Below are 11,478 nucleotides of genomic sequence, written 5' to 3'. Positions count from 1 at the left end.
GACCATTGGAGATGTCCATTGTAGAGCATTGGAGATGATGCCCATCCTGATCCTCCATTGACCCCCATGGGGCCTCCTCCATTGACCCCCATGGTGCCTCCTCCATTGACCCCCATGGTGCCTCCTCCATTGACCCCCATGGGGCCTCCTCTCCCCATAGGCTATGTCGGTGCCGCCACCGTTGGTGCGGCCGCCTGGTGGTTCCTATTCGCTGAAGATGGCCCCAACGTCAGCTACCACCAACTGGTGAGTACTGGAGCCCCATGGGGCCCCATTGGCCATGGGTCGAGCAATGGGGCTCCATTGACCATGGCTTGCCCAATGGGACCCCATTGACCATAGATTGACCAATGGGACCCCATTGACCATGGGTCGAGCAATGGGGCCCCATTGACCATAGATTGACCAATGGGACCCCATTGACCATGGGTCGAGCAATGGGGCCCCATTGACCATAGATTGACCAATGGGACCCCATTGACCATGGCTTGCCCAATGGGACCCCATTGCCCATGGGTTGCCCAATGGGACCCCACTGACCATGAATTGACCAATGGGGTCCCATTGACCATAGATTGACCAATGGGACCCCGTTGCCCATGGGTTGCCCAATGGGACCCCATTGCCCATGGGTTGCCCAATGGGACCCTATTGACCATGAATTGACCAATGGGGTCCCATTGACCATAGATTGACCAATGGGACCCCATTGCCCATGGGTTGACCAATGGGACCCCATTGACCATGGGTTGCCCAATGGGGCTCCATTGACCATGAATTGACCAATGGGGTCCCATTGACCATAGATTGACCAATGGGACCCCATTGCCCATGGGTTGACCAATGGGACCCCATTGACCATGGGTTGCCCAATGGGGCTCCATTGACCATGAATTGACCAATGGGGTCCCATTGACCATAGATTGACCAATGGGACCCCATTGCCCATGGGTTGCCCAATGGGACCCCATTGCCCATGGGTTGCCCACCCTATGGTGACCCCATTGCCCATGGGTTGCCCAATGGGACCCCATTGCCCATGGGTTGCCCCCCCTATGGTGACCCCATGGCTGCCCCCCGTTACCCCAGACCCACTTCATGCAATGTGGGGAGCACAACGTGGACTTCGAGGGCTTGGACTGCGACATCTTCGAGTCGCCCGTGCCCATGACCATGGCCCTGTCCGTGCTGGTCACCATTGAGATGTGCAACGCCCTCAACAGGTACCCGCAGCCCCAGGGGCACCGCCTGTGGGGCCAAGGGGGGCTGGGAATGGGGTTGGGGGGCTTGGAATGGGGCTATGGGGGGCTTGGAATGGGGCTATGGGGGCCTTAAATGGGGCTATGGGGGCCTTAAATGGGGCTATGGGGGCCTTAAATGGGGTCATAGGGAGCTTAAATGGGGCTATTGGGACCTCTAATGGGGTTATGGGGACCTTAAATGGGGCTATGGGGACCTTAAATGGGGCTATGAGGACCTCCAATGGGGCTATGGGGACCTTAAATGGGGCTATAGGGGCCTTAAATGGGGCTATGGGGACCTCCAATGGGGCAATGGGGGCCTTAAATGGGGCTATGGGGACCTTAAATGGGGCAATGGGGGCCTTAAATGGGGCAATGGGGGCCTTAAATGGGGCAATGGGGACTTCCAATGGGGTTATGGGGGCCTTAAATGGGGCAATGGGGACCTTAAATGGGGCTATGGGGACCTCCAATGGGGTTATGGGGACCTTAAATGGGGCTATGGGGACCTTAAATGGGGCTATGGGGACCTCCAGTGGGGCAATGGGGATCTTAAAGGGGCAATGGGGACCTTAAATGAGGTCATAGAGACCTTAAATGGGGCAATGGGGACCTTAAATGGGGCAATGGGGACCTCTAATGGGGTTATGGGGTCCTTAATGGGTCCATGGGGTCCATCAATGGGTCCATGGGGTTCATCAATGGGTGAATGGGGTCCATCAATGGGTCCATGGGGTCCATCAATGGGTCCATCAATGGGGTCCATCAATGGGTCCATCAATGGGGTCCATGGGGTCCATCAATGGGGTCCATCAATGGGGTCCATCAATGGGGTCCATGAATGGGTCCCTGGGGTCCGTCCCCACCTCCTGCCCCATTGCAGCCTCTCTGAGAACCAATCACTGGCCCGGATGCCGCCGTGGGTCAACATCTGGCTCCTGGGCTCCATTTGCCTCTCCATGTCCCTGCACTTCGTCATCCTCTACATCGACCCATTGCCCGTAAGGGGATGTGTGGGGCTGGGTGTGGGGCGGATCCCCATTGGTCAATGGCCGTTGGGTTGATCCCCATTGGTCAATGGCCGTTGGGTTGATCCCCATTGGTCAATGGCCGTTGGGTTGATCCCCATTGGTCAATGGCCGTTGGGTTGATCCCCATTGGGCAACGGCCGTTGGGTTGATCCCCATTGGTCAATGGCCGTTCGGTTGATCCCCATTGGTCAATGGCCGTTGGGTTGATCCCCATTGGTCAATGGCCGTTGGGTTGATCCCCATTGGTCAATGGCCGTTGGGTTGATCCCCATTGGTCAATGGGGATTGGGTGGTGGTCATTGGGTGATGTCCATTGGGGGATGCTCATTGGGTGTTGCCTGTTGGGTGATTCCAATTGGATGATTCCCATGGGGTCAACAGCCATTGGTTGATCCTTATTGGGTGGCAGCCATTGGGTGGTGGCCATTGGGTTAATCCTTATTGGGTGATGTCCATTGGCTCAATGGCCATTGGCTGATGCTCACTGGGTGGCAGCCATTGGATGATGCCCATTGGGTCAATGCCCATTGGGTGGCAGCCATTGGGTGATGCCCATTGGGTCAATCCCCACTGCTCAATCCCCATTGGTCGATCCCCCCCATCGGCTCGCTGCCCATTGGCTCGCTCCCCATTGCCTTTATCCCCCATGGGGTACCCATAGGGGGCCATGGGGCGGCCGTGGGGCTCAGGCCCAGCTCTCTGCCCCATAGATGATCTTCAAGCTGACCCCGCTGACGCTCACCCATTGGCTGATGGTGCTCAAGATCTCCCTGCCCGTCATCCTATTGGACGAGGCCCTCAAGTTCATCGCCAGGAACTACCTGGAGGGTGAGGAACCCATAGGGACCCATAGACCCCCATATCCCCCCCATAGACCCCCCATAGACCCCCATAGACCCCCATATCCCCCCATAGACCCCCATAGACCCCCCATAGACCCCCCATAGACCCCCATAGACCCCCATAGGTTCAAGGTGGGGGGGCACTTGTGGGGCGGGGCATGACCTATGACATCACTTGATGACGTCACCACATCTCCTCCAATCAGCACCTGATGTCCTGGACTCCCATAAGAAGAAGAAGTGACCCCAAAGCTGCTCCAAGCCCCACCCCCCCCTCCCCGTTTGCTATGGGGCAGCCCCATAGCGCTATGGGGCACCCTATTGCTATGGGGCACCCCCTAAGCTCTATGGGGCACCCAAGTGCTATGGGGCACCCAAGTGCTATGGGGCAGCCCCATAGAGCTATGGGGCACCCCACAGCATCGCTTATTTATTGCCATTAAAGGGAATACCCCACCCCCTCCCCCCGGCCTCCTGTGTCTTTAATGGAGAGGGCGGGTGGACGGAGCAATTTGTGGGGCAGCCAATCAGAGTGAAGGGGCGGAGCGAAGGGATGGGATGACCACGCCCCCTCCCGTAAGCCCACTCCCCCCCCCCCCCCATAGGGGCTCATTCGCCCCCAAAGTGGCAGCCATGGAGGTGAGTGGGAGCCTCCTGCCCCATAGATGTGGGTCCGGCCCCACCTGGGGGTCAATGGGGGGGGGGGAGGGGCAGTGGGAGACGTGGCCAATGGCGGGCGGACTTTGGACCCCCACAGACAGGGAAGTGGGGGTGGGGATGGGGAGCGCTATGGGGCTGGATGGGAGGTGGGGTGGGGGGGTCTATGGGGCTGGACCCATAGATAAAGGGGGTCTATGGGGCTGGGGGAGGTCTATGGGGCTGGATGTGGGGCTGGAAAGGGATCTATGGGGCTGGACCCATAGATTAAGGGGGCTGTATAGAGCTGGATGTGGGGCTGGAGGGGTCTACGGGGCTGAATGTGGGGCAGGAGAGGGGACTATGGGGCTGCATGGTGGGCTGGGGGGGATATATTGGACTGGACCCATAGATTAGGGGTTCTATGGGGGTGGGGGAGGTCTATGGGGCCGGATGTGGGGCTGGGGGGGGTCTGTGGGGGGGATCTGTGGGGCTGGACCCATAGCTTGGTGCCTCTCCAGTGCCCCACCCCCCCCCCCATAGAACCATAGAGAGAAGGGCTAGAAAGGCGCTGGAGGAATCCAGCACCATAGAGACTGGGTACGGAGAGGCCTGAATGAGCATAGAGAGGAGGGATGGACTCACTGGAGGTCCATAGCACCATCGAGCTGCGGCTAGAGGGGCCTAAGGGACCATAGAGACGGGGTTAGAGGGCACAGAGAGGCCCTGGAGGTCTGAAGCACCATAGAGACAGTGTTAGAGTGGCCTAAGGTACCACAGGGATGAGGCCTAGAGGCCCTGGATGACTATGGAGCCATGGAGATGGGGATGGAGTGGCCTAATGTACCATAGAGATGTGGGTAGAGGGGCACAGAGAGGCCTTGGAGGACTATGGCGCCATAGAGACGAGATTAGGGGGCGTAGAGAGGCCCTGGAGGACTACGGCACCATAGAGCTGCGGCTAGAAGGGCACAGAGAGGCCGTGGAGGACTCCGGAACCTCCCACAGTCCTCCAGCACCACCGAGCCGCGGGTAGAGCGCCCCCCGTCCTTGTCTCTCCCTCTCTCTCCAGCAGCCCCCTCCACTTCCGGTCCTACCCCCGCCCACCCTCCGCGTCCTGGCCCGCCATTGGCTGCAGGAGGACGCCACGCCCTTCGACCCTACATCCGGGTTCTCGGGCCGGGGCCTAGCTCGGGCCCAGCTCCTCTGTAAGAGCCCGGGGGTGCTGGCGGGGCTCCCGTTCGCCGAGGCCGTGTTCCGGGAGCTCGGCTGCGAGCTCCGGGCCCTGCTCCCGGAGGGCTCGACCCTACCCGGGGTCCGCACGGCGGTGGCGGAGCTGCAGGGCCCGGCTTGCGGCCTGCTCTACGGCGAGCGGGTGGCGCTCAACTGCCTAGGCCGCTGCAGCGGCGTCGCTACCATGGCAACGGCCGCTAAGGAAGTGGCCCGCCAGCAAGGCTGGCGCGGATTGGTCGCCGGCACCCGGAAGACCACGCCGGGCTTCCGGTTGGCTGAGAAGTACGCGCTGCTGGTGGGCGGGGCCGACGCGCACCGCTGGGGGCTCGACGGGCTCCTATTGGTCAAGGACAATCACGTGGCGCTGCACGGGGGGTCCATGGAGGAGGTGAGGGGGGGGGGCTATGGGGGCTCTATGGGGTTTCTGTGGGGGCTCTATGGGTCCCTATGGGTCTCAGTGGGTGTCTATGGGGTCCCTATGGGTCTCTAGGGGTCTTTGTGGGGTCTCTATGGTTGCTGTGGGGTCTGTATGGGGACTGTATGGGTCTCTGTGGGTCTCTATGGGGTCTCTATGGGGCTCTATGGTGTCCCTATGGGTCCCTATGTGTCTCTGTGAGTCCCTATGTGTCTCTATGGGGTCTCTATGGGTCCCTATGTGTCTCTATGGGTCCCTATGTGTCTCTATGGGGTCCCTATGGGTCTCTATTGAGTCTCTATGGGGTCTCTATGGGTCTCTGTGGGTCCCTATGGATCCCTATGGGTCTCTATGGGGTGTCTATGGGTCCCTATGGCCCCATTGTTCCCTATGGCCCCCAGCTCGTGGGCTCTGCCCGCGCCGCCGCCGGGTTCTGGCGCCGCGTCGAGGTCGAGGTCGGCTCCGAGGGCGCCGCCGTGGCCGCTGCTGCCGCCGGCGCTGACATCGTCCTCATGGACAACTTCAGCCCCCAGGTGAGCCCCGACCCACGCCTGGGGGGCACAGCGGCGCCTGTGGGGCCATTGAGGGGCTATGGGGCCATTGAGTGCTTATGGGTCCCATTGATCGCTTATGGGGCCCATTGATTGCTTATGGGGCCCATTGAGGGCCTATGGGGCCATTGAGTGGTTATGGGGCCATTGAGTGCTTATGGGTCCCATTGACCGCTTATGAGGCCCACTAGTTACTTATGGGGCCCATTAAGGGCCTATGGGGCCATTGAGTGCTTATGGGTCCCATTGATCACTTATGGGGCCATTGAGGGTCTATGGGGCACAGTGGGGGTCTATGGGGCCATTGAGGGCCTATGGGTCCCATTGATCACTTATGGGACCATTGAGAGTCTATGGGGCCATTGAGGGCCTATGGGGCACAGTGGGGGCCTATGGAGCATTGAGAGTCTATGAGGCACAGTGGGGGCCTATGGGGCACAGCGGGAGCTTATGGGGCATTGAGGGCCTATGGGGCCATTGAGGGTCTATGGGGCCATTGAGTGGGTATGGGTCCCATTGATCACTTATGGGGCCATTGAGTGTCTATGGGCCCCATAGCCCACTTACAGGTCCCATCACCCCCTGTGTTCCCCACTGCCCACTTCTGGGTCCCCATTGCAGGCCCTGCACAAGGCGGCGGCGGCCGTCAAGGCCTCCCGGCCCCACGTCGTGGTCGAGGCGAGCGGCGGCATCACCCTGAGCTCCCTGCCCCACTTCCTGGGGCCCCACATCGACGTCGTCTCCATGGGGTGCCTGACCCACAGCGCCCCCGCCCTCGACTTCGCCCTCAAGGTCCTGCCCCATAGCGAGCAATGAATGGGGATCAATGAACCCCACCCCCACCCGTGGGAACCGCCCCTAGGATCAATGAATGGGGGTCAATGGACCCCACCCCCACCCGTGGGACCCCCCCAATAGGTAATGAATGGGGGTCAATGGACCCCACCCCCCACCCGTGGGAGCCTACCCAAGGATCAATGAATGGGGATCAATGAAGCTCCCCCCCACCCGTGGGAACCCCCTATAGGTAATGAATGGGGGGCAATGGAGCTCCCCCCACCCGTGGGAACCGCCCTAAGGATGAATGAATGGGGGTCAATGGAGCATCCATGGGAACACCCCCCCATAAGTAATGAATGGGGGGCAATTGAGCCCAGCCCCCCATGGCCATTGGGTGCTGTTGGGGTCCCCCAATAAACAACACCCCCCCCTTGCCTTTATGGGACTGGTGATGGGTGGGGGGCAATGGGGTTGGGAGTGTCCCAATGGGGGCCTAATGGGGATCTATGGGGTTTGGGGGGTCCCAATGGGGGGCAGTGGGGTTTGGGGGGGTCCCAATGGGAGGCAATGGGGTTTTGCGGGGTCTCAATGGGGGCCTAATGGGGATCAATGGGGTTTTGGGGGTCCCAATGGGGGGCAATGGGTATGTAGCACACATGGTCACGCCTGTATCCCATGTTCACATATGTATCCCATATCCACACGTGTAACAGGCATGTTCACACACGGAGCATGTATGTAACACACATGATCACGCCTGCAACCCATGATCAGGCATGTAGCCCATATTGACACATGCTACACACGTGAACGCATGTAACACGCATGCTAACACGTGCATGTAACACGCATGTAACACGTGTTCATGCCCATAGCCCACATTCACGCATATATCCCATAATCACGTATGTGACACATGTTGATGCGCGCATCACATATGTAACACACGTATGTAACATGTATGGGACGCATGTAAAACACCTGTAACATGTATGTGGCACGCATGTAACATGCACCACATGTGACATGTAACACGTGACACGCGTGTAACACGCATGTAGGAGGCGTGTGGGGCACACTCAGGGCAGGGGGGCCTCGGGGGCGGCGCCGGGCGCGTCCTGGGGCTTCATCACATCGGGGAGCTCGGGGGGGCTGGAGAAGGCGTCGATGCGCAGCGGCTCAAAGGGCTCCTCTGCCCCCAAAACACCCAAAATGAGCCCAAAATCACCCCAAATCAGCCCAAAACCACCCCAAAAGAGCCAAAATCACCCAAAAGAACCCCAAATCAGCCCCAAATCACCCAAAATTAGCCCAAAATGATCCAAAATCACCCTAAAATCATCCCAAATGAGCCAAAACCATCCAAATCACCCCAAATCAACCAAATGAGCCCCAAATCACCTCAAATGATCGAAAATCACCCAAAATGAGCCAAAATCACCCCAGAATCACCCCAAATGAGCCCAAAACCACCCAAAATGAACCCAGAATCACCCAAACTGAGCCCAAAATCACCCAGAATGAGTCCAATATCACCCAAAATGAGCCAAAACCACCCAGAATGCACCCAAAATGAGCCAAAATCACCCAAAATGAGCCAAAATCCCCCAAAATGAGCCCAAAACACCCAAAATGAACCAAAAATGAGCCTAAATCACTCAGAATGAGCCCAAATCACCCAAAATGAGGCCAAAGTGGGTCTGGGGAGGGGCACAAAGAGCAATGAGGAGAGGGCTATGGGGCTCTATAGTCTCTATGTGTCTCTATGGGGTTTCTATGGGTCCCTATGTGTCCCTATGGGTCTCTATGGGTCCCTATGGGTCCCACCTGCCGTCCTCAGCGCCAGCCCCACGGTAGCCGGGGCCTGTGGCCGCGCTGTCTGGCTCGTGAACCCGCAGTCCCCCAGGGTGCGCGAGTCCTCCAGGACCTGGTCCTCCTGCAGGGGGCGCACGGCACCCGCACCATAGAGACGGCACAGACAGAACCCCCCCACTGACCGCCATTCACTCCCATAGAGCACTATAGCGCCGCCTAGTGGCCACCCCGTGCCGCGCTCCCCAGCGCCATTGACACTCAATGGAAGCGGCTCCCCATAGACCCCCCATAGACCCCCATAGAGCCCCATAGACCCCCCATAGACCCCCCATAGACCCCCATAGACCCCCCATAGACCCCCATAGACCCCATAGACCCCCCATAGACCCCAATAGACCCAATAGACCCCAATAGACCCAATAGACCCCAATAGACCCCAATAGACCCCAATAGACCCAATAGACCCCCATAGACCCCCATAGACCCCCCATAGACCCCCATAGACCCCCATAGACCCCCCAGAGACCCCAATAGACCCCACATAGACCCCCATAGACCCACATAGACCACCCAGAGACCCCAATAGACCCCACATAGACCCCCCATAGACCCACATAGACCCCCCACAGACCCCCATAAACCCCCATAGACCCCCATAGACCCCCCATAGACCCCCATAGACCCCCATACCCCCCATAGACCCCCATAGACCCCCATAGACCCCCACAGACCCCCATAAACCCCCCATAGACCCCCATAGACCCCCCATAGACCCCCATAGACCCCCATAGACCCCCATAGACCCCCCATAGACCCCCCATAGACCCCCATAGACCCCCATAGACCCCCCATAGACCCCCCATAGACCCCCATAGACCCCCATAGACCCCCCATAGACCCCCATAGACCCCCCATAGACCCCCATAGACCCCCCATAGACCCCCCATAGACCCCCCATAGACCCCCATAGACCCCCCATAGACCCCCCATAGACCCCCATAGACCCCCCATAGACCCCCATAGACCCCCCATATCCTCCCCATATCCCCCCATAGACACCTTATAGAGGCGCTGCTCCTCGGGGGGCCTCTTGAGGATCCCGTGCACGATGCGCTTGAGCTCCAGCACCGTGCTCGACTCCTTGGCCTCGGTGAAGATGGTGGTCTTGTGGCGCCGGATCATGAGGAACACGTCCTGGGGGGGATATGGGGCACTATGGGGCGGCTATGGGGTCTATGGGGCTCTATGGGTTGTCTATAGGGCTCTATTGGTGTCTATAGGTCTCTATGGGGTGTCTATAGGGCTCTATGGGGCTCTATTGGTGTCTATGGGGGCGCAGGCAGGGGTTTGCAGCACGGCCTGCAGGGGGCGGTAAAGGGCCAAAGGGGGCGGGGCCAGCCGAGGACACGCCCCCACCCCTCTCTGGGGTTAATGGGGTTCTATGGGGTCTATGGGTCTGTGGGGGTCTATGGGGCTCTATGGGGGGCTTATGGGGGGGTCTATGGGGATCTATGGGGGGGTCTATGGGGTCTCTATGGGGCTCTATGTGTGCCCATTGATGTCAATGGGAAGCCGGAGGGGGGCGTGGCCTCGGCGGAGGGGGCGTGGCCTCCCCTCAGTTGCCGGAGGCCGGGGTGGGGGGGGGGGGCCGGGCCTGTCCCCGTTCCCTCCCGTTCCACCGCCGTTCGCCGCCGTTCCAACGCGTTCCTCCCGTTCCAACGGGGCCCCGATGGCTCCGTTCCCCTCCCCCCACTCCCGTTTCCTCCCCTCCCCCTCCCGTTTTTACCCATCTCCCCCCAGTTTCCCACCATGGCTCCGGTGCCGTCTCCGCCGCTGGGTCCGCCACGGTCCCAGAATGCACCGCGGGCAGAGGGGAGGGGAGGGGGGGAGAGGAGGAGGACGAGGAGGGGCGGGGCGTAGGGAGCGCGCATGCGCGGTGCTGCCCTGGAAGGGGGGATCATGGCTCCTCCCTGGTGCGTAATCGGCGCCGCCATCTTGGTCGGGGTGAGGCCGCCATGTTGGGAAGGGCGGCGCCATGTTGGGGGGGGCAGAGAGTGACTATGGGGACTATGGGGACCCATAGACCTATAGCCTGCCCTATAGGCAACCCCATAGCCTCTATACCTGCCTCGTAGACCCATAGCCTGCCCCACAGAGCTATACCTGCCCCATAACACCCCTCATAGACCCATAGCCTGCCCCATAGACCCATAACCTGCCCTATAGACTCACAGCCTGCCCCATAGACACATAACCTGCCCCATATCCTGCCCCATAGCCTCTATACTTGCCCCATAACCTCTATACATCCCCCATAGACCCATACCCTCCCCCATAGCCTCTATACCTGCCCCACAGCGTGCCCCATAGCCCCTGTACCTGCCCCACATCCTGCCCCCCCCCCCTCCGCCCCCCCATTTCCTGCCCCACGGCGGCGGCCGCAGCTTCCGGGGGGCCCTGGGAAGGGTTCGGGGCTGGAGGCGCCTGCAGGAGCTGTGGGGTGATCAATGGGGTCTATGCGGGGCTATGGGGGTCTACGGGGGTCTATGGGGGGTCTATGGGGGTCTATGGGGGTCTATGGGGGGTCTATGGGGGTCTATGGGGGGCCTATGGGGGCTATGGGGGGTCTATGGAGGTCTATGGGGTGATCAATGGGGGCTATGGGGGGCTATGGGGTGATCAATGGGGGGCTATGGGGGGCTATGGGGTGATGTATGGGGTGATCTATGGGGGTCTATGGGGTTCTATGGGGCGATCTATGGAGCTGATCTATGGGCCTGATCTATGAGGCTCTATGGGGATGATCTATGGGGCTCTAAGGGGTCTATGGGGCGATCTAGGGGGGTCTATGGGGGTCTATGGGGCTGCTCTATGGGGCAGGGAGGTGCTTATAGGGCCCATGGACGCTGGGCCCCTCCAACTTATGGGGCAGAC

General features: G+C 60.0%; 3 protein-coding genes across 3 annotated transcripts; 2 read left to right on the top strand and 1 right to left on the bottom strand.

Annotated features, from left to right (window-relative positions):
* Window positions 1-138: 138 nt before the first annotated feature.
* Window positions 139-3,383, top strand: LOC133223506 (sarcoplasmic/endoplasmic reticulum calcium ATPase 1-like). Its single transcript, XM_061374297.1, has 5 exons — window positions 139-246; window positions 1,090-1,223; window positions 2,125-2,242; window positions 2,983-3,100; window positions 3,321-3,383. The coding sequence occupies exons 1-5, from the start codon at window positions 139-141 to the stop codon at window positions 3,356-3,358; spliced, it is 516 nt and encodes a 171-aa protein (XP_061230281.1). The 3' UTR covers window positions 3,359-3,383.
* Window positions 3,384-3,747: 364 nt separating this feature from the next.
* QPRT (quinolinate phosphoribosyltransferase) lies at window positions 3,748-6,788 on the top strand. Its single transcript, XM_061374168.1, has 4 exons — window positions 3,748-3,753; window positions 4,823-5,371; window positions 5,800-5,931; window positions 6,571-6,788. The coding sequence occupies exons 1-4, from the start codon at window positions 3,748-3,750 to the stop codon at window positions 6,763-6,765; spliced, it is 882 nt and encodes a 293-aa protein (XP_061230152.1). The 3' UTR covers window positions 6,766-6,788.
* Window positions 6,789-7,780: 992 nt separating this feature from the next.
* Window positions 7,781-10,538, bottom strand: ELOB (elongin B). The gene is made up of 4 exons (XM_061374062.1): window positions 10,353-10,538; window positions 9,604-9,768; window positions 8,557-8,665; window positions 7,781-7,921 (listed from the first exon to the last, which is right to left on the bottom strand). Exons 1-4 carry the CDS (start codon window positions 10,536-10,538, stop codon window positions 7,809-7,811), a joined length of 573 nt encoding a protein of 190 aa, XP_061230046.1. The 3' UTR covers window positions 7,781-7,808.
* Window positions 10,539-11,478: the final 940 nt, after the last annotated feature.

Source organism: Neopsephotus bourkii, unplaced genomic scaffold (assembly GCF_033783945.1).
Source record: "Neopsephotus bourkii isolate Nb327-2 ecotype Australia unplaced genomic scaffold, CSIRO-AGI_Nbou_v1 NB_26, whole genome shotgun sequence".
In the NCBI taxonomy this organism is placed as follows: Eukaryota; Metazoa; Chordata; class Aves; order Psittaciformes; family Psittacidae; genus Neopsephotus; species Neopsephotus bourkii.
Note: the sequence above shows the minus strand (reverse complement) of the source record. Positions and strands in the feature narration are given on the sequence as shown.